This window comes from Chiloscyllium plagiosum, unplaced genomic scaffold, assembly GCF_037043375.1.
Source record: "Chiloscyllium plagiosum isolate Xiang-an unplaced genomic scaffold, Cpla_swu_hap1 HiC_scaffold_10, whole genome shotgun sequence".
Lineage (NCBI taxonomy): Eukaryota > Metazoa > Chordata > Chondrichthyes > Orectolobiformes > Hemiscylliidae > Chiloscyllium > Chiloscyllium plagiosum.
In genome coordinates this window covers 53,799,863-53,822,770 of record NW_028270148.1, presented here as the reverse complement: position 1 = coordinate 53,822,770, position 22,908 = coordinate 53,799,863, and the positions used below count along the sequence as shown (strand labels likewise).

Below are 22,908 nucleotides of genomic sequence, written 5' to 3'. Positions count from 1 at the left end.
TATCTGGTCTCCTATTCTGGGAAATTCTGTTCTGTAAAATACCACTGAACAGACTTGTGAGGAAAGTTATGGATCATGGAAAGGACAGTAACAATGTGGATACAAAATTAGCTGAGTGGTAGGAAACAGAGAGTAATCATCAATGGGTATTTTTGGGCAGGAGTAGGGTTTGTAATCAAGTTCCCCAGGAGTCTGGATTGGGACCTTTGCTTTTCCTGTTCATGATTATGAATTGCTATTAATTATCTAGATCTTGGTGAGCAGGGGACAATTTGCAGATGACACAAAACTTGAAAGAATTGTAAATTGTGAGGAAAAATGTCGGAAACTCCAAATGACATTGGCAAGTTGGTGTGGAGGGCGGATAGGTGACGTGAAGTTCAGTGCAGAGAAGTATGAGGTAGTACACTTTGGTATGAAGAACATTGAAAGACAATATAAAGTAGGAGGGAGACTTCTAACATGAGACAGGCACAGAGGAACCTCTGTGTATTTGTGCACAGATCATTGAAGATGGCAGGACAAATCTGCAGTTAATAAAACATGCAGTATCCATGGTTTTATTAAGAGTGGAGAGTACAAGAGCAAGATGATGTTGAACTTGTTCAAGACATTTGCTGTTCCTCAGCTGGACCATTGTACACAGTTTTAGGTGCCACTTTATAGAACAGACGTGAATGTGTTGGAGAGAGCACAGAAGTGACTTAGAAGAATGGTTTCCAGGAATGAGAAGCTTCAGTTATGCAGATAGATTGAAGAAGTTGGGCCTGTTCCCCACAGACAGAACAAAGCTGAGATGAGATTTGATAGAGGTTTTCAAAATCCTGAATGGACTGGCTAGAATAAATAGAGAGAAGTTGTTCGCGCTCATAAAAGGAACAAGGATGAGAGTGCATGGATTTAAAGTGATGTGCAGAAGAAGCAAGAAAAGCTTCTTCACACAGCGAGTAATTAGATTGTGGAATTCACTGCCTGGAAATGTGGTAGAGAAAAATTCGATTGAGACAATCAAGAGGGCATTGGATGATTATTTGGATAGAAATCATGTGCAATGGTGTGTGAGAGAAGCTGAAGATGTTCATGATGCTCATTTGAGGCGCTGATGCAGCACAATGGGCTGAATGACCTCCTGCTGAACTGTAACAATTCTGTGATTCAGTATGACCTAACAAACAAACATGACCTAATTTTACCTTCCCCCGTTGTCCCCTGACGTTTCTGCGTTTGGATCCCTTTTCCAACCAACCTATTTTAGGTAGAACGTTTGCTGAAATCCTTCATCCACCATTACCCCTCTGGAATCCTACTGGAGGTTGGCTGACTTCGCATCTGATACAAATTTGGAGTTCACTTATGGCCTTACCGCAGTCATAATCACCTCGTCTAAGACTGCAATCTTTTCTCATTCCAATCTTAAACACTAATATGAATTTGCCCCTGTTTTTTTTCTGGGAATACTTTAACCACAATGGATACATATACCACCCTTATTAGCTATTAGCACCATCTGCATTATCTGAGATATCATCAGCCTTTAGTTAAGGGCTGCTGCCATTCTTCCAACATCCCACTGGTTATACTGCTTTCTTGCCAATTTGCTTTAGTCACTAGCAGTGCCCCGTTACACCTTGCCATGTCTTTGGCCAAGTTTGCTTCTTCAAAAACCTTTTATAGTTGCAACAGCCCTTTCCACTGCCTCCCAGAACGATACCATTTCTGTGTTTAACATACCATTCCATGGGCTGAATGCATAACCAGCAAGGGCTCTGCCCACAGAGGTTAGTCTCCTACAGTAAAATGAGTAAGTGCTGTGTAAGCAGAAGGTGTGGTTGTGGCTGTGTTCCAATCCTGCATAAAGGAATCTCACCTTGTGGAATAAAAGGGACAGTAGAAACTTGGATATGACATTAGTTGAGCAACGTGAAACCGACAAGTGAATTTTGTTTTGGATAGGCGGAAGACACTAGAACTGCTTTTTTTTATCTATGTTAATGACTTGGACTTAGTTGGAACAAAGTATTGTTTCAGAATTTGCAAATAATGCAACATTTCAAAATGCCGTGAATATGGAGGGGTCATGAGAGACTTCAAGTGGACATGGACTTGTGGAATGGGCAGGCATTCAGCAGATGAAATTTAATTCAGAGAGATGTGATACATTCAGAGAGATTCCAGATGTGATACATTTTGATATGAAGAATGAGGATAGGCAATGTAAAATAAAGTTTACAGTTTTAAAGGGGTGTGGGACAGAGAGATTTTACAACTTTGCATGTATCCACAAGTTGTTAGAAGATGGCAGGACTGATTCAGAAAGCAGGTAGCAAAGCATAACCTGGGTTAAGTAAATAGACATAGAGTTATGGCATTACCTAATCGAATTGTACAGCACGATTCAATTCATCCATGCTGACCAGGCATCTCAGTCTGTTTTAGTCCCTCTTGTCAGCATTTGGCCCATATCCCTCTAAACCCTTTCTATTTATATACCCATCCAGATACCTTTTAAATGTTGTAATTGTATCTGCCTCCACCAGTCCCTTTGGCAGCTCATTCCATACACTGACCACCCTCTGCATGAAAAAGTTACCCCTCAGGTCCTTTTTAAATCAGTCCCCCTCATCTTAAATCTAAGTCCTCTGGTTTTGAACTACCCTGTCCGAGAAGAAAGCCATTCACCCTATTCATGTCTCTAATGATTTTATAAAATGGGATAGATTTTGAATAAATGTAGCAACTCAAGACCAGATACTGTGTGTCATAAACGGCAGCAGAAGTGATTTCAGCCAGAATCTATCACCTCATGGTTTGGCAAAACCACTCTCTATCTTTGCCATCAAGCTAGGATCAATCCTCGTTCAGTGAACAGTGCAGGGGGGCATGCCAGGCATAGCTAAAATTGAGGTGTCAACACAGGACTGCTTACTTACCAAACAGCATAATCAGCAAGTTGTTCAGAGCTAAGTGATCCCACTATTCATGCTGTTCAGACCCACCACGTTCAGTTGTGCATGATTGTGGACAATTAAATAGCTGATGGACAGGAAGGCTCCAGAAGTTTTCCATCCCTCAGTGATGAGGGTGCCCAGCACATCAGTGCAAAAAATAAGGGTGAAGCATTTGTAAGCATCTTGGATGGATGATCATTTCGAGGGCTTATGCTTAAAACGTTGATTCTCCTGCTCCTTGGATGCTGGTTGACTAGCTGTGTTTTTTCAGCACCACACTTTTCAACTCTGATCTCCAGCATCTGCATTCCTTACTTTCTCCTGGATGATTATTTCAGCCTCCTTCAGAGATCCCCAGCCAGTCTTCAGACATTTGAATTCAAACCACCTGACATCAAGACAGGTCTGCAGGCATTGGATACTGCAAAGGCAATGAGACCTGACAATATTCTGGAAATAGTACTGAAGACTTGTGCTCCAGAACTTGCTGCACCCCAAGTCAAGCAGATCCAGTACAACTAACACTGACGTCTACCTGACAATGTGGAAATTTGCCCAGGTATGTCCTGTGCACAAAAAGCAGGGCAAATCCAACTCAGCCAGTTACCACCCTATCAGTGTATCCTTGATCATCAAGTTAGTAATGAAAGATGTCATTAACAATACTATCAAGAGACACTTGGTTAGCAATAAACTGTTCACTGATGCTTAGTTTGGCTTATGCCAGGCCCACTCAACAGCTGAGCTCGTTACATTCTTGGCTTGCAAGTAGTCATAAGAGTTGAACTCCAGAGATGAGGTACAAGTGACTGCTCTTGATGTCAAAGTCATACTTTACAGTATGTGGCATCAAGCAGCCCTAGGAAACCTAGAGTCAACATGAATCAGGGGAAGAACTCTCTGCTGATTGGAGTTATACCGAGTGCAAATGACAATCGTAATTGTTGGAGGACAATCATCACAGCACCAGGGCATTCAGCAGGTGTTTCTCAGTGTGATGTTCTGGGCCCAGCTAACTTCAGCTGCTTCATCCCTCCATCATAATATCAGAAGTTAGGATGTTCGCTGATGATGACACTACATTCAGCACTATTCGCAAATACTGAAGCAGTCTGTGTCCAAATGTAGCAAGACCTAGACAATATTCAAGCTTGGGTAAAAAGTGGGAATTAACATTCACACCACACAGTGCCAGGCAATGACAATCTCCAACATGAGAAAAGGTAAGCACCACCCCTTAATATTCAGTGGCGTTATCTGGCATTTTGCCATTGACCAGAAACTAAATAGAGTAAACATTATAAATATCATGGCTACAAGAGCAGATCAGAGGCTAGCAATCTAGCAGTGACTGTCCACACCTACAAGGCATAAGTCAGGTGTGTGAGGGAATACTCCCTGCTTACCTAGATGAGTCCTGCTCTAACAACATCCAAGAAACTTGGGACCATCCAGCACAAAGCAGTCCATTTGAATGGCACACCTTCATTCCTTCCACCACAGGCAGACAGTGACAGCACTGTGTGTGATCTACAGGTTGCACTGCAGAAATTTAAACACCTTTGAAACCCACAATCACTATCATCTAGAAGGACAAGGGCAGTGGGTACAATAGAACACCATCACTTCCAAGTCCCCCTCTAAACCACACACCAATCTGATTTGGAAATATTTCACTGTTCCCTCACTTGCTGAGTCAAAATCCTGCAACTCCCTTCCCAATCACATAATGGGTGTCCTTGCACCCCATGGATTGCAGCAGTTCACAAAGGCAGTTTGCCATCACCTTCTCCAAGGCAACTAGGGGTGGATAATAAATATTGGCCTAATTAGTGGAAACCACATCCCATGACCAAATTTAAAACAAAATGTGCGACAGCAAGGAAATTTGGTGGACCTGTACAAAACATGATTAGTCCTCAATAGGAGTACTGTATCCAATTCTAGGTACCACAACCTCGTAATTGACTTTTTAAATTTTTAGCTGGGAAATTGTGTTTAATGAAAATGTGAGGAAGCTGTGTGCTGAAAAGAATTAGACATTGTTGTTTTGGTTAAGCAAGAGGGTTAAAACGAAGGGAGCTGATTCACTCCTGCTCGTCTCGTCATAACACTTTATCAGAATTAATTGTTTGAGAAACATAAAGTGCAAACTAAATGGTGTTACAAGTAGATCCCCAGAATTGTTCCATATTGGAGGATAGCGTATGCCTGTCTTGCATATGTATCAGCTGTGACTCAATACTGGCACTCTTCCCTTCAACTCTGAAGGGTTGAATGGGTTTGCATCCCACTCCAGAGATTTGACACAACCAGGCTGGCACTGAGGGCTGTGCATACTGAGTAGTTGTTATGTTTCCTACAATACAACAGTAACTGCAATTCAGAAGTACTTAAACTGCTGTAAGGTACATTGGGATGTTCTCCAATTGTGAGTGGTGCAACATGAATGCAAATGTTTCTTTTCTAACTGGTCAATGTAAGTTTCTGCTTGTTTTCAGCCTGTCTTCTCACATGCTTCTGTGTCTCTCTCCCTTTCTCATTTCTGAATGTCACTTCTTTCTTGTTTCTTCCTCTGCTATTTTTTTCCTCATGGGTGCTGGGAAAGAGTTAGTAAGAACTGCAGGTTACATTTCATGGTGGTAGATTACAGCACTATAAGAATGTTAAAAATCAATTTGTTAAATTGATTCTAGGCTTGTGAGGGGAAGCTACAAAGTGTGGCAATTAAATGGACAAAGATGGACATTGGTGCTTGAAACGCAATATGGATGAACGTCAGGTAGATGTAGGATGATCAGAGAGAACCTGGCAAAATACCATGAAACAAGACTGGTGTTGTTGAGAATGGATGTGAAAATCAAAATTGACATTAAGTCAGATAATGGAACAAGTGTGGGAGATTAACCATCCAGAATCATGAGGCAATGCAACGCTATTAACCTGTGAAGACAACTGACACATGAATCACAACAAGCAATGTAAAAATAATTTTCAAATCATATAATTTTACAGCATTAAAAAGGCTGTTCAGGAATCTCTGTGCCTGTGTGGAATCTCTGAAGGAATGATTTCTGCTGCTTCATGCCTATTGAAAGAAAGATTGTGCAATAATAATAATAATGGCAAAACACATTTGCTGTTATCACTCCTCTGAAACTGACAGCAACATTCAATGTTTGTAAATGTGTACTTATACGCAGAAAACCAGAAGTTACTATTAGTGATTTTAGACTTCTCCATTGGGTTCCTATCCCAGACTTACAGCAATTGAGAATCATTGAACTGACGAGAGCTTGTCCTTTTACAGTGTGGGTCTGACTGTTAAAAGCCTTGCAAAGGTTGTTGAATTAATTTTAATTGCTGTTGAAAAACCACTCTGACCTTGAAAAGCTGATTTTATATTTGTGGAATGTCTGATTTCCCCCTTTTAAAATAGCATTTTCGTATTTTTAAAATTATGAAATGTTTGACATTTCAGTTTCTACTTTAATCACCTGTATATGGCCAGTGACTTAATTCATACTCAATAAGGTGTAATTAAGTGTAACTAGTTGCTTATGATGAAATAACTGGAAGCCCCATGACTTTGCAGAAGATTCAAAATGGGAAACCTATGCTACAGCGGTTGTTAAATCTTTGTGGGCAATGACAAGCATCATCACTTCATCGCTAATCGTAAAATACGGACATTAATCAGTAAACTTAAATAAATGTACTTAACTGTTGGAAAACAAAACTACAGTAAGAAGACGAAACTTGGAAGAGCAAAGTAACAGCAAACCTAGGAGTTGTGGTAAAGACAGCATGGAAGCTTAGACGTGCCTTAAAATTCAAAACTGTTCTTATTTTTAAACAACTGTAAGTATTGCATAGTGTGGGTCTCAGATACTACTTTAAAAAATCTTACAAATAGGAATGTAAACGATAAAGGTAAAGTTGCCATTGTTCTAGTGGATCGTAGGGTTGCTCTCTCATTAGTGAGTGACGATTTAACCTCGGGATTAACCGTATTTCAGGCAAGGGGCAAGGTTGATGAGGAGGGTCCTTCATAGTAACCTCAACTGGAGCAGGAATTGAAAATGCACTGTTGGTGTCACTCTCCACTAACCCTAAACCTAACCCTTTTGTAAAGCAGAACTCCAGCCAACAAAGCTAACCAAGCCTCAGATAAGGATATAGTGTATGTAACTTAGAAATGTTAATAAACTAGCCAGTCTCTTGTGGAGTTGCGTGCAAGGAATTGAGATCAAACAGAATATTTAGGGATGAACGTAAGACCAAATGAATAATAATGGCTACAAAATGGCAGCAGTGATGTAGGAGCATCTTTTGTGCATACAACAAAGTGTATTTAGTGAACAAAATAGTACATTGTTAGATATTTGCATTTGAGCCAACTAGAGAGCAAAGGTTGACCATTAAATGAACAGAGATTGCTGCTTGGGATACAATATGCTAGATGGAAATGTGTTGCTGGAGAAGCGCAGCAGGTCAGGCAGCATCTAGGGAACAGGAGAATCGACGTTTTGGGCATTAGCCCTTCTGTTCCCTAGATGCTGCCTGACCTGCTGCGCTTCTCCAGCAACACATTTCCATCTCTGATCTCCAGCATCTGCAGACCTCATTTTCTCATACAATATTCTAGACCTAGTATTGTACAATGAGATAAGATTAACTAAAACTTCATGTGAAGGTGCCCCTCGGTAGCAATGATCATAATATGACTAAATTTTACATTCACTTTAATGGAGAGAAGAGTGAGTTCAAGATTTGTATTTTAAAATTGAATGAGGGCAATTATGAGGGCATAAAAGCAGAGCTAGCAAAAGTGAACTGGCAAATTAATAGAGATAGAGAGTTCAAGAGAGATGCAGTGGCAGACATTTTAAGATGTTATTTCAGAAAACACAGAATACATTTCAACAGGATGAAAAATTCCAAGGAGATCTGTGATTAGCTATGAAAGTTAAAGATCATTTTAAACTTATAACCAAAGCATATCATTGTATTAAGGTGGTTGGTGGATCAGAAAATTTGACAGATTATAAAACACAGCTAAGAAATGGTAAAATTACTAGACTGAAAAGTAGCTGGAAACGTTAGATTTTTTTACAGAAGTTAACCAAGTGAGCATTGGTCCTAAGAATATGATTCTGGAGAAATAATGATGGAAAATAAGAAGACTGATGAATGGAACAGGTACTTTGCATCAGTCTTCACTTACAGAAGATACAGGTAACATCCCAGAAATAACTAAAACAGAAAATGAAAAGGGGTCTCAAAATTACAAGCATTGGGGAAGTGATACTGAGCATATTGTTTGAGCTATGGGCTGATAATTGCCCAGATTCTGACGGACTTCAAAGCAAGATCTTAAAATAAATTGCTAGTTGGCTTATTGGTTTTACTTTTTCAAACTCCCGAGATTCAGGAAAAGTTCTATTCGATTGGAAGATTGTGCATGTGACTCTTTTATTCAAAAAGCGATGGAAATGGAAAGCAGGAAGTTGCAGGCTAGTTAGTTTAACATCTGTCACAGGGAAGATTTAGAACTTATTTTTAAAGTATTATAGCAAGACAATCATGTAGAGTCACTCGATTCAGTGGATGTACTATGCTTAGATTTTCAGAGTCATTTGGTAATGTTATTGTGAAAAAAGAAGCATATCATGCAGGGGGTAACATGTTGACATGGTTAGAAGATGTTCTAGGTAAGCGGGTATTGATAGGGTGGATGTAGAAAGTATGTTTTCTCTTATGGTAGAATCTAGAACTGGTTTCATCATTTAAAAATAAGGGGTCAACCATTTAAGACAGAGGTGATGAGAATTTTTTCTCATAGAGGGTCATGCACCTTTGAAACTATTTTCCTTATGAGATGGTGGAAGAACTTGACTATTTTTGAGGCAGATGTAGATAAATTCTTGATAAAAAAGGAATGATTATCAGGGCAGCCATGAAAATGGACTAATCAGACCAGCTTGACCTTATAAAACTGATTGGCTTACTCCTGCCCTTAATTCATATGTTGGCATTGCAAAGTAGGTAGGGAACAGTTTCATTAGGAGAAAGTGAGGACTGCAGAAGATTCCTGAAGAAGGGCTTATGCCCGAAACGTCAATTCTCCTGCTTCTCGGATGCTGCCTGGCCTGCTGTATTTTTCCAGCACCACATTTTTCAAACCAGGGAGCAGTTTCATCCCAAATTTCGTGGTGCTGTGGACAGGGAAGAATGTTTCTTCACAGTACAACAGGATCTTGATCATATGGTCAAATTGGCCAAGGAGTGATATATAGAATTTAAATAAATGTGAGATGCTGCATTTTGGAAAGGCAAATCAAGGCAGGACTTATACACTTAATGGTAAGGTCCTGGGTAGTGTTGCCGAAAAAAAGAGACCTTGGGTGTAGGTTCATAGTTCATTGAAAGTGGAGTCACAGATTGACGGGGTAGTGAAGAAGGCATTTGATACGCTTGCCTTTATTGGTCGGTGCATTTAGTATAGGTGATTGTGTTGCCGCTGTATAGGACATTGGCTAGGCCACTTTTAGAATATTGCATTCAGTGCTGGTCACTTAGCTATAGGAAGGATGTTGTGAAAGCTGAAAGGGTTCAGAAAAGACTTACAAGGATGTTGCTGGGATTGGAAGATTTGAGCTATAGGGAGAGGCTGAATAAGCTGGGTCTATTTTCCTTGGACCATCAGAGGCTGTCAAGTGACCTTACAGAGATTTATAAAATCATGAGGAGCCTGGATAAGATGAATAGCCAACGTCTTTTCCTTAGAGTAGGGGAGTCCAAAAGTAGAGGGCGTAGGTTAAGTTGAGAGGGGTGTGGGATCATGTTCAAATAATGACCGAAATCAGTGAGTGGCAAAAATAGCCTCTTTATTCAGCAATCACAGCACAAGTTTGAGGTGGCAATAGAATTCCGAAACACAGTTCTTATAAGAGCCCCTTTAGACACAGTTCTTACATATATTAAAAATTCCATTACTATGGTGTTACATTTTTATCTATAGTACACAAAGGTTTGAAGGGCTTCTGTCCTGGGAGACAGGAGATGGGTTAAAACATGCTAATTGCTGGCTGCTACTTCTGACGGGATGTCTGTCTGGTCTGGTTGCGTAATTAAGAGGTGTTAGCTCTTTTGTCTTTTAAATTAATAAATGTTAGCAAAAATACTAGGCCTATAAACTCTAAATAGAAATTGTAATAAAAGAATAAAGGATATTAAACTAATTACTGTAGCCGGCTTGTGAGATTTACTTACTATTTGCCGGTATGAGTTTCATTCATTCATGCAATTTCATGCAAGCGCAGTTTTGTTAGTTAGTTTCTTAAAGGGATAATGCCCAATTAAAAGGTATTTAATAGGTACTTAATCTATTTAGGTCCAGAAGATGGTTAATATGGACTGATTAATATAATATTGTTTCTTGGAGATTTGATATGCATGTTATTGTTCTGTATACTGATAAGGTGTGAAAATGCAGTAATGGGTTTGAAACGATTGTTTTTAAATTTGGCTACCTCAGAACCATTAGGAGAAAGTGAGGGCTGCAGATGCTGGAGATCAGAGTCGAGATTGTGGTGCTTGAAAAGCACAGCAAGTCAGGCAGCATCCGAGGAGCAGGAGAATCAACGGTTCGGGCATAAGCCCTTCATCAGGAATGAATGACGGTTTTATGAATGAATGGATGAAACCATGTTATCGTAAATAACAGGTTAGTAAAGGGTTAAGGATGAACGAACGGGAACCTGGTATAAATAAATATAGTGAGCTGGTAGGTAAGTTAATAAAGATAGCCTGTAACACAATATTTCATGGATAGATTTAGATTAGATTAGATTAGATTCCCTTCAGTGCAAAAACAAGCCCTTAGGCCCAACCAGTCCACACTAAGGGACTGAGACCCGGGTTCAACTCCCGCCTCAGGCGACTCTCTGTGTGGAGTTTGCACATTCTCCCCGTGGCTGTGTGGGTTTCCTCCGGGTGCTCCGGTTTCCTCCCACAATCCAAAAATGTGCAGGTTAGGTGAATTGGCCATGCTAAATTGCTCGTAGTTTTAGGTGAAGGGGTAAACGTAGGAGTATGGGTCTGGGTGGTATACGCTTCGGCGGGTCGGTGTGGACTTGTTGGGCCGAAGGGCCTGTTTCCACACTGTAAGTAATCTAATCTAATCTAATGTTGCCAGGGTTGGAGGATTTGAGCTGCAGGGAGAGGTTGAACAGGCTGGGGCTGTTTTCCCTGGAGCGTCGGAGCCTGAGGGCTGACCTTATAGAGGTTCATAAAATCATGAGGGGCATGGATAGGGTAAATAGACAAGATCTTTTCACTGGGGTGGGAGAACTAGAGGGCATAGGTTTAGGGTGAGAAGGGAAAGATATTAAAGAGACCTAAGAGGCAACCTTTTTATGCAGGGTGTTGTGCGTGTGTGGAATGAGCTGCCAGAGGCTTGGTGGAGGCTAGTACAATTGCAACATTTAAAAGGCATCTGGATGGGTATATGAATAGGGAGGGGTTTGGAGGCTGGGCTGGGTGCTGGCAGGTGGGACTAGATTGTGATGGGATATCTGGTCGGCATGGATGAGTTGGACGGAAGGGTCTGTTTCCGTGCTGTGCATCTCTATGACTAATACAATGCATAAATCTGTAAAGTTTCACACTGAGGGTAGTTCTTGCCTATATTAGAACTTTCTTGGCTGATCATTCAATTTGCTCCCATTGTAAACTTGAGCTCACCCAAAGCTTCACTGCCCATATCTTAACTCGAACCAAGTTTTATTTATCCATCAGACTTGTGCTTACTGATGTACACTGGGCTCTGGTCAAACAACAACTCAGCCATGTTTCAGTCCCTCCATGGCCTTTCTCCAACCTTCTTCTCCAGCTCTATAACTGATTGAGTTCATTACTCTTCAATTGGGCGGCACGGTGGCACAGTGGTTAGCACTGCTGCCTCACAGCGCTAGAGACCCGGGTTCAATTCCCGCCTCAGGCGACTGACTGACTGTGTGGAGTTTGCACATTCTCCCCGTGTCTGCGTGGGTTTCCTCCGGGTGCTCCGGTTTCCTCCCACAGTCCAAAGATGTGCAGGTCAGGTGAATTGGCCATGCTAAATTGCCCGTAGTGTTAGGTAAGGGGCATGGGTGGGTTGCGCTTCGGCGGGTCAGTGTGGACTTGTTTGGCCGAAGGGCCTGTTTCCACGCTGTAATGTAATCTAAAAAAAAAATTCTGGCCTCTTGTGCGTTTCTGATTTTTTTTAAGCATTTCGCCATTAACAGTTGTGCTTTCAGTCATACCAGCCTAAAGCTCTTTAATTTTCTTTGTTTCACTGTCGTTTTTTTTTTAGGGCAATCTTTAAAACATATCTTTTTTCCCAAAATTTTCAATCACCTACTGTAATGCATCTTGAGGTGGCTCACACAGCTGATAGTTTTCCAATGCTTTAGAAAGTTTTATGACTTTAAAGGTGCTATATAAATGCAAATGATATTTCAGAAATAAGAGCAATATAAAAAATTGACTTTGATCATCCAGCGGCTAATTGGGCAACTGTAATCTGTATGGTGTGAAATTGAGCCAAAGATAAAGGCATGTCCTGAGTTAGCTGGTCCCAAGTAGTCAGGTGTTGTGCTAAGAGCTAACTTTGCAGTTGGTGTCACTATCCACTTTAGAATTTGTGGAAGTTTAAATATAAAACCTGTAACTGCACTGGAAAAGAATTTTAATAGTTCAGTTTCGGTTTACTTACTGGAGAAGTATAATGATTTGTGTAAGAAACTTTGCAGGTTGGTGGTAATGAGGACTGCAGATGCTGGAAAGTCAGTTGATAAAATATGGAGCTGGAAAAAGCAGGACTGATGAAGGGTCCTGCCCGAAATGTCGACTCTCCTGCTGTTGTGATGCTGCTTAACCTGCTGTGCTTTTTCCAGCTCCACATTTTACCGACTTTAACTTTATCGATAAACTATTAATACATTGTTCCAAATGTGCAAATATTCTTTTATATAGGAAAAACAAAAAGAGAAAGAAAACGAAGCAGAAGTAGGTCCTCCTCCACGACATCATCATCATCAAGTTCATCCTCTTCAAGTTTGTCGTCATCCTCAAGAAGCAGAAGCAGGTCTAGTAGTAGAGGTAAGTGCATAAAGCACGGAGTAGCTGAAACTCACTTTGAATTTGAAGAGTGAAGTACTTAAAACATGTCATGTTACTTATCTGTTGATTTACAAGATCTGTTTTATCTGTGAAAGGTGGGGAGCTGGAGTACCATTTTTACCACAAGTTAAAGGCTTTCATTGTTTTACCAAATAATTCTGAACTTTTCATGGGAATTGAGATGGTGAATATTATAGCTGTCCCTATCGTTGGAATTAGAACTTCAGGTTGAGGGCTGCTTATATTACAATTTCATGATTTTCTGAAGCAAATTGTTTGACAATGTGGGCTTCTTACACTAATATTACAATCAGAGAATGGAATTTTGATGTTATATATGGAATACCATTTCATCTTGGGCCAGAGTTTATATTCCTTTCTGTTTCTGAGCATTGTAGGAATCTTTTTCCTGTGTGATGTAGAATAATCCAAAACTGTTGGGAATGATTGATTACTGCCACGGGGTGACAGTTCAGGTATTATCAATTGATCAATAGTTAAGAGCAACAGATACATGGGAATACAACTACCTGCAAGTTCTTCTCCAAGTCACACCCCATCTTGACCTGGAAGTATATTACTGTTCCATTGCTGTTAATGGGTCGCAATCCTGGAACTCCCTTCCTAACAGCATTATAGCTTTACTTGTATCATGGACTGAAGGGCCCGTTCCTGTGCTGTACTATTCCATGTTCGAGGTTATTCATGGGATGTGGACCTTGTTGGCACATGGACCTTGTTGGCTGCAGCTGTTCAAAAACATGTCTCACCACTACTTTCACAAGGATAATTAGGAATGGACAATAAGTACTGACCTTGCCAACAAGGTCCACATCCCATGAATAACCTCGAACATGGAATAGTACAGCACAGGAACGGGCCCTTCAGTCCATGATGTTGTGCCAAACATGATACCAGATTAAACTAAGCCCTTCTGCATGCCCTTGGTCTATATCCCTCCATTCTTTGTATATTCATGTGCTTATCTAAAAGTCCCTAAAATGCCCCTCTCATATCTACGTCCACCATTTGCCCTAGCAATGCATTGCAGCCTCCTACCACTCTGTTAAAAAAAAAACTTGCCCCTCCCCCCACATCTTCTTTGAACACCCCCACCCCCCTTACCTTAAATGCATGTCCCCCACCCTCTCAATATTAAACACTTCAACTCTGGGAAAAGGTTCTGACCATCAATCCTATCTGTGCATCTCATAATATTTCTATCAAATTTCTCCTCCGTCTCTGCTGCTGCAGATAAACAACCCAAGTTTTTAAAAATTTCCTCTTGTATCACATACCCTCTAATCCAGGTAGCATCCTGGTAAACCTCTTCTTCACCCTCTCCGAAGCCTCCACATACTTCCTGTAATGTGGCAAACAGAATTGATTGCAATACTCTGTATGGTTTAGATTAGATTAGATTAGATTACTTACAGTGTAGAAACAGGCCCTTCGGCCCAACAAGTTCACACCGACCCTCCGAAGAGCAACACACCCAGACCCATTCCCCTACATTTACCCCTTCACCTAACACTACGGGCAATTTGGCATGGCCAATTCACCTAACCTGCACATTTTTGGACTGTGGGAGGAAACCAGAACACCCGGAGAAAACCCACGCAGACACGGGGAGAATGTGCAAACTCCACACAGGCAGTTGCCTGAGGTGGGAATTGAACCCGGGTCTCTGGCGCTGTGAGGCAACAGGGCTAACCGCTGTGCCACCGTGCTGCTAAACATAAACTAAACATTTAACTAAAGTCTAAAGACCTGACTCTTGTACTCAATGCCCTGACTAAGAAAGGCAAGCAAGCCGTATGCGACCTTTACCACCCCATCTACTTGTTTGGCCATTTTGATGGAGTTATGGACCTGAATCCCAAGGTCCCTCTGTACATTAACACTGTTCAGGATCCTGCTGTTAACTGTTAATAAGTCTTCAAAAAAAATTCTTAAACCAGAGGGCATGAACACTGTCCTGGAGTGCAGGGATTGGCATAGGAAATGATCTAAATCATATTTATTTTCTTTAGTTTGCCTGAATTATATTAGCACTTTAGTGACAATTGCAATGATTCCTGCCAAATGGTCCCATTGTCTCACATCAATCTTACGGTTTCATGGCCCACTCTTATTCCACTTGCTCAGCCCTCTCACCATTACTGTTGCTCCATAATTGGATAGTAGATGACACAGTGTTGTAAAGCTAACAGAAGCTGTGTAAATGAAGGATAAAATCTAAGTGAAGAAGCATAAAATACAAGAGAGGAAAATGAGGGAAAGTTGAGCAAATTTGAAGGAGTGGAGAATTTTTGTGCACTCCTTGGAAAGAAGAAAGCAAGAACTGAAATTACTTTGGAAATTATTACAACAACTTTGAAATGTTGAATCTAGCCTGAAGAAAAGCTTTGAAAACCACTGTAGCAGATTATCTCTATCATAAAATAATATGGAAAAGAAGAACTCCTCAAACTGTCTTTCACAGAAAATGCATACCTAATCACTTAATTAAAATCCTGAGAGAATCCAGTAAAATGAAACAAAGAATCTCCAAATATAATTTTTTACAAGACATCTCACCATCATTCTGCATTTACAGCTGGATGTTTGTTTTCCACACCTTCAGCAAGTACGTGTAAATGTTCTAAGGTGCTTTTGATCAGAAGCAAGTATGTTCTGTGCAGAATTTTATAATGTGTGTCCATTTTTATACCAGTAATGTACTCTTGAGAAGAATCGAGGTTGTGTTATGGATCAATATTTTTCTTGGTTACTATATAGGTGAAAAATAAAGCAACATAGGAAATCAATTGAAAATGAATGAACATTCTTTAGCAATAACTAGGCAACTGATCTTTTATGATTATATTTTCTTTAAGTATGGCATGTTAAAATATTTAGGGAATCCTACTGGGGATTTCATGCACAAGGCTGATTTTGTAGTTGTTTTGGCAGATTCCCAGAAACGATCAAAAATAAAGAAAAGGAAGAAAGAAAAACAACACAAAAAGGTAAGAATTTCTGCATACTTGGGATACTTATTTTAAAGTTTCTTCTCATGTTACAGTATTTTTAGAATAAATGTATTATGTGCAAAATCATTTTGAAACAGAACTGATGCCCATTTCCTATTCAATCCAGGGAAAGACTTTCTTCTGGTGTTTAAACAATTTGCTTCCTTTTAGGGGGGGAAGAAAGAGAAAATAAAGAAGCACAAGAAGAAAAAGAGTGTGTGTTCTGGGCCTGTTCAGATTTCTAAGGTAATTTAACCTTCAGTTGCTCATTTAAAAACAAAAAATTAAAAGAAACCAGAAAATTAGTTTACTTTTATTTTTATTTCATAAGGAAATGCTGATAATCTGAATTAACAATCACAAGTTAACCACATCGCATCTGATCTTAAAAATTATCTATATTTTGAAAACAACCCCACCTTATTGTTTCTCCTAATATATTGCCTGCAATGTGTCAGAGAACACTTTGCTTTGTAGCCATAGGGATGTTTGCGCTGTTTTGGCATCGCATCTGTGCTGCAGATTTACAGTGACTGAATATTTTAAGTTCAATTTGCATTAAATGCTCCTCTGACCTTTTTGCTGGTATTTTGTGGATTAAATTTGATATCTCTGATCCCTTTTCTGTACAAACTGTAAATGAATGAACATTATTTTTAAATAAATAATACTTTTGTTTCCTGAGGCATCGGAGAGTTAAAATAAAGTTTAATTTTAAGAGACTAGAGGTTAATTGGAATGGGATGTGCTATCCTCATTTTAAAATCAAGTGTTCTGTCCTTAGTTTTATGTTACGAATTTCTAAGTATTTATATTAGATGCTGTGTTTATAATAAAACCCATCGCACTCTAATTGCACACTCCTGTGGTATGGTTGTAGGTAACAGGATTGAGGTAGATTCACAACCTTCTATTATTGGGATGGCCAGTGGATACAGTAGGACTAGTGAGAAATGGAAACTATAAAACAACATTATAGTTATAAATCTGAAGAGCTGGTGCTTTTTTTCATTTTATTTATGGAAGATAAAAATATTATCAAACTAAATCTTTTCATGTATGTTTTCAACACCTGAGATTTCTTGTTCACAAGTTCTCGTTTTGAGATCTTGCAGCGTTGAAGTTCACACTATAGAGGCAAGTGCATCTTTTTCAGCTATGTTTTACAATTATCATTGCCTACACTATATATTTTTGGAATTTCTGTTTAAAGCAGCTATTGCAACCAATAGCAATAACTAGCTTTAGAATGCCAAATATATTTTCTTAATGCAAGGGTCTCAGTAAAATATTGGCCTGTTCTGCATTATTGACTGATCACACTTCCTTATCCTGATCCCAGCCAGATCCTTCAATGTCTACGTTTAATGAATCATCCAAATGAAATTGATAGTTGTGCCAAACTTGTAAAAAAGCATTGTGGTGTGGTTATGCTGGCAACTTGAACTGAGACTGTCTTCTTTTTCCGGGCTCTTAGAAATTAGCAAAAAGGAGACTTGTGTTTTCTTTGTGTGCGTTAAGTGTGAGCTTGGGTCCTAGAGGGATTTTCAGAAGATATATTATTCATTATAAATATCACTCAGATGAATATTATTGCAGTTCTTCTCGATCTTGCTGCCTAATATGCTGATATCATACATTGCTACAGTATTGTAAACATGCTCCTCCATCCTGCCTTTCAGAAAACAAGGCAAAAACTGTAGCCGCCTTCACATCCAATGTTAATATACCTTGACTTTTGATCATGTGACATTTACAAATCTCACAGTGATTATAATGGTGATTTCCTTATTAGTTGAGTACCTTGTTAGTGGTTTCAGTTCAGCAATTATTCAGGAGAACCATGAAGCCAACCACAAACAGGTGCAGACAGGCAATTGAAAACCCAGAAACATGGAGTTATTGTAAGAGAGGAAAATCAGAGATGGAGAAAGTTTGATTCCACCAATAAATCATTCCAAGCGTGATTCAATGAAATTGCAGCAAATACTCATAGTAAAAATGGCAACCTTCAGGTGATCTTTTTATGCTGAATTTTAACACCCAGAAATATGTGGGTTAGGACTGGTTCGCATGTTAAAATTTTTAAAAATCTGCATTTTAACCTAATCCACTTATTGCTAAGTTTAAGGATGGGGGAATTAGTGGCAGTGACAAGGAGTGGGCAACCAACCTGCTTCCATAAGAGAGGTTGGCAATATAAATATTTAAATGAAACAGAAACCTTTCACTTAAACAATATTGCAGTTTACAGCGTTTCACTTGATTTCCTCAACTTTGGGCAAACCTGCAGCAAAAAGGAAATGAGAACAGTTTCTTGGAGCAGGTCAGAGTCATTACAGCATTGCTTGTAGCCATCAGCACCTCCCTGCCCCCATGCTTCCTCATCCTCATACAAAGACCCCAGGACAAGGGGACTTTAGACAAGGTACTGGATATTTATTACTGCAATGAGGAGAATTTGTTCAGTCAGAGGGTTATAAATATTTGGAATTCTCTACACTGGGGACTATAGACATGCAGACATTGATTAACATTCAAGATTAACATTGATAGATTTTTTTAGATGCTAAAGAAATCTAGGGATGGAGGAATGGAAATTGGAACAGAAGGTCAGCCATGAAAGTATTGCATGATGTTCAGACTGGTCCCCTCTTTTATTTCATATTTTTTTCCAATCAATATACATTGCATATAGCAGACAATTATACCTATAGGCTAGGCAAAAATATGTTGAGCATCAGTATCTGATCCATCAGAGGTGAGGTTACTTTGCTCTTGTCTTTCGTAGAAGTGTTCCTCATCTGCTGAGAGTATGTCAGGAAATAGCTTACTTATAACAGAGAAAAGGATGGTACCTTAAGGATTGGCTTCATGATCTATAATCTTGATCTATGAGAGCAAAGGAAGCAGAGCTATCAGGAAATCATCTTTTTCACAGGCAAGTCATTTACTCACATACTTTGCCTTCTTTCTAGAGAACAAAGTATTATTATTATTGCACTGTATCTAAAATACAAAGGTTAGTAACTCAAATCAGAAAGAGTGAGAAGCAGGAAGAGCACAGCTTTCAACATTTTTGGATTTATTAGTGTGTAATTGTTCTTATTACTTTAATAAATTAAAATTGCATTGTAAAGATTAACAAAACATGTGGATAGTCGAACTAATTGATGTTTGTTGTTTTTAAACACTTGACAGGTTCTGTGTGGTATTTCAAAAGCATATTCTTGTTATGATCTCCACTTCGGGTTTTTCTCTTAAAATGTATATTTTGACAAATTTAAGTCTTTCTGACGATGCTGGGTGTTATAAAAGCCTGGCAACATCTATACACTGTGAAACAAATGTGTTCTAACAGCAGTTCAGTGCATAGAATGCTTAATAGGTTTTGCTTGTTGCTTACGCGTCCACAGCTTTGTAACTGAGTCATATGATGTTGTGAGCTGTGACAAATGCCTCACTCTTGTTACAAAAATAAAGACTTATCTCACCACTTCATGTCCTTCAGAAAGTGTTTCAGAAGTTCAGGAAATCCTTTTCCTTCCAGCTAGAAAAAAAATGTTTAAATCTCTGTTTAGAATTTATTCAGTGTCTCATTCAAAAAGGAAGAATTCTATCAGTTAGCAGTTCCATCTTTGATCACAAGGTGGTGATCAGTACATTGTGTTTTATTTGTTCTGTGCATTTGTATTAACAAAATATCATTCTAATTGCAGTTTCTGAAAGACAGGGGCAAAAGTGATGCATACAGCATGATTACAGGAAAGAGAATAAAAATGAAAGTTAAGAAGACCAAAGGTGATAAAGAGGTATGTGAACTTGTTTATTTTTAAGAGCACATGAACTTAATAGGGAAATATTATATATGTGCACTGTTATAATTTCTGTGATGTATCAAATTGAAAGATGAAAGTAAAATAAAAAGTACTGACTGACTGCAAAATCATGATTTACACCTCAGCCCTGAGGAGGTTGTGCATTTTCAGCACTGAATCATGGTCCTCTGTCATCTCACAACACTTTAAAAATTGCACAATTGAACCCACTTCCAAAATTTCTACTATACCCCAACTTGAAATAGTTTCTGTTACCTATAAAGATTTTGCAAGGCTTTAAACTGTTGACTTTCCAACAGTTTGCACATCAACTTAACTTATTTAATTTAAATTTCTTCAGCACTTCTTCTGAAGGTGACATTTTTGCTGCGGTTAGGTTCAAAAGCGCTTGTAGCCCTCTGATACAGTACCAGAATTAAGTAGCATCCTTTATTTGATCTATCTGAAAATTATGCAATAAGGAGATTTCAATTATTGCATAAAACTTTGTTCTTATCACCTGATTGCCTCATATGCACACTTTCTAGCAGTGACTAAGGGAGGGAGCTCTGGCTGACTTTTGTACCCTGTCCTTACACAACACTGCAATTAAAGTTCATGACTTGTGTGATTTCACAGCCTTTTTAATCTTTCCCTGCCACCCAGGTTGCAACACATAATGGTATGGTATAATTGCAACAAATGTAAAAGAAATCTCTTGAGGTTATTGATCCAATGGTCAATTATTAATGTCAAAAATTAATATTACTCGTCACATTATGAGCAAAAGAGTTGAATTGCTCAGCTGACAGTTTTAGTTACTGAAATTTTGTGTAATATTTGTTACATATATTCTGTGTTGGAGGCTGCTAAATTTCTAATAAAATAATCTTAAAAATTGGGAATAGAATGAAAGAAAACTGAATCTTTTTTGAACTTTGCAAATGTGTAGAATGTATCTGGGCACATTGTATGGCTGAGTAAATGTCAACTAAAAATAGAAAGTACAAAGCAGTTGGCCTGTATCTGACAAGATAAAATAAGGTTAACATTTCAGAAGTATCAACCATTCGTTCATTCTCAAATATTGATCAACTTTCATTTCCAATATTTTAATGCCTAATTTTCTGAATTTACAACATTTGAGCTTTATTTAAAAATTGATTATTGCAATTTTAAATTTAGTGTTGGAATGAAACTTGCTTTCTGACTGGGAGCCTGTATCCAAGAAAGTGCAACAGAAACTCAGGCACTCAATGCTCAACATTCTCCAGTCTGTGTGAACTCTCTTTTTGTATGACATGCATTCAATCTATTGAAACCCATAAATTTCTTTAATCCTACAGAGAGACCGAAATCGAGCTGAACTCCTTCAGTTCCTGAACTCTGCAATGTAAGGAAGAAGTACATCAGTGGGATTTCAAAACATGAAACACAGGGTCTGATAATCGCAGGAACTTTGTCATTGAAGCGAAGTATGTTCACTTGGATAGCTCAGGGAAAATCCCTTCAAAAATGGATGCAGGCAATCTTTCAGTTAGAGATATAAAGATATGAATGTATGATTTTGCGAAATTTACATTAAAGAGCAGAAACAAGACCGGCATTTTTCAGGATGTTTCTCAATGTTTTACCACACAGCCCTTGGAAAACCTGTTAAAATAACTCTGATAATTTGATCTCTCAAAAAATTGTCCTGTTGGATAGAATTTCATGTTCTGACAATGTTCACAAAAATTATACATTCCACGGTAATGAGAAAATACAGGGGAAGGCACATCATGACTACATTCTATTAATATAAATAGGGAATAAGGTTTGCAAATGTGTTATCTGACTGTAGAGTTTAAAATGCTGCATCAAAGTGTCTCTGGGGAATCCTCCATAATTAGTAATTATTGTTATAAGTCCATGAATTACCAGGTAAAATTTGTGAAGATTATGGAAGTTATGCTTCAATCTCTTCTTTTTGGAAGCAAAGTTATTTTGTAACACAACATAAACCTATAGCATTCAATCTCTATAATGAATTCTTTTAGAAAAAGATGAGCTGAAGCCTAACAGATTTGTCTTTATTTGAATACTGTGTGCTGAAGGAAGAATGAGAAAAGGGAAACTATGTGTCCTAACCAAATACAGATCATTGATGGAAATGTAACACTAAATAAATCAAAGAAGGCATTCAATTCCGACAATTGCAGCCTTCACACCATGTTTTTATGTATGTGCTCGCAAGAATTATGCTTGATTATACTTTGAATCTGTGCTTTAACTTTTCATGTCCATTAAATTGAACAATTTTTTTTCATCTCATTTGCATTGTATGCTGTGAAAGGTCGATGAAAACAAGTGATTCAAACTCATACAGGCAAACCTTTGAGTCTTGATAAACTTGACAATTAAATTTCAAAAAAAAAATTGAGAACGTGATTGACTGCAAATGAATCTGGAATAAATGTCTTTGACTAAGAAGTGCTGCTCCATGGTATCTTAAGTTAACTTGCATTTTTACTTGAACTTTTAGAATATTTGTTCATATTTTGTATGACATTCTGCAATTTTCAGATTTTTTTGTGAAAGCTGAAACCCATGGTTTATCTAGACATGAAGTACACCTATTACAGTGAATAAAAAATAATGTATAGAAAAGGGAAATTGTGTTGGTGGAGTTTGACATTTTTCTGCGCAAATTTATTTTAAAAAATTTTAATCATTTACACTTTTTGATGCATCTTCAAGCTTTCTATTGGTATTTTCTTCTCCATGCTCCTGACATTTGTTTCCTTGTAGGTATGACCAGAATTTACCTGGTGATGTAAACTGTGGCATTTAAATGTATGATTTTTTTAATATATTAGTCTCTGTAAATTTCGATTTCAGGTTTTGAGTTGGTGACGTGGGTTTTTCAAGTTAATTAACTTGTACAGTATTTCTGTAACCATGGCAACTGAGAAACTATTT

The 22,908-nt window shown here is 38.6% G+C and overlaps 1 protein-coding gene across 2 annotated transcripts in view; it reads left to right on the top strand.

The window, feature by feature from the left end:
- The window catches only part of LOC122552853 (uncharacterized), a 63,150-nt gene extending 40,548 nt beyond the window's left edge, over positions 1-22,602 (top strand). For both annotated transcript variants that reach the window (XM_087991352.1, XM_043695894.2), the window contains exons 3-7: positions 12,969-13,094; positions 16,071-16,126; positions 16,301-16,375; positions 19,849-19,941; positions 21,294-22,602. In XM_087991352.1, coding sequence (XP_087847478.1) covers positions 12,969-13,094; positions 16,071-16,126; positions 16,301-16,375; positions 19,849-19,941; positions 21,294-21,344 — 401 coding nt within the window. In that variant the 3' untranslated portion in view covers positions 21,345-22,602. The remainder of the gene's footprint in view (positions 1-12,968; positions 13,095-16,070; positions 16,127-16,300; positions 16,376-19,848; positions 19,942-21,293) is intronic.
- The last annotated feature ends 306 nt before the right edge of the window (positions 22,603-22,908 follow it).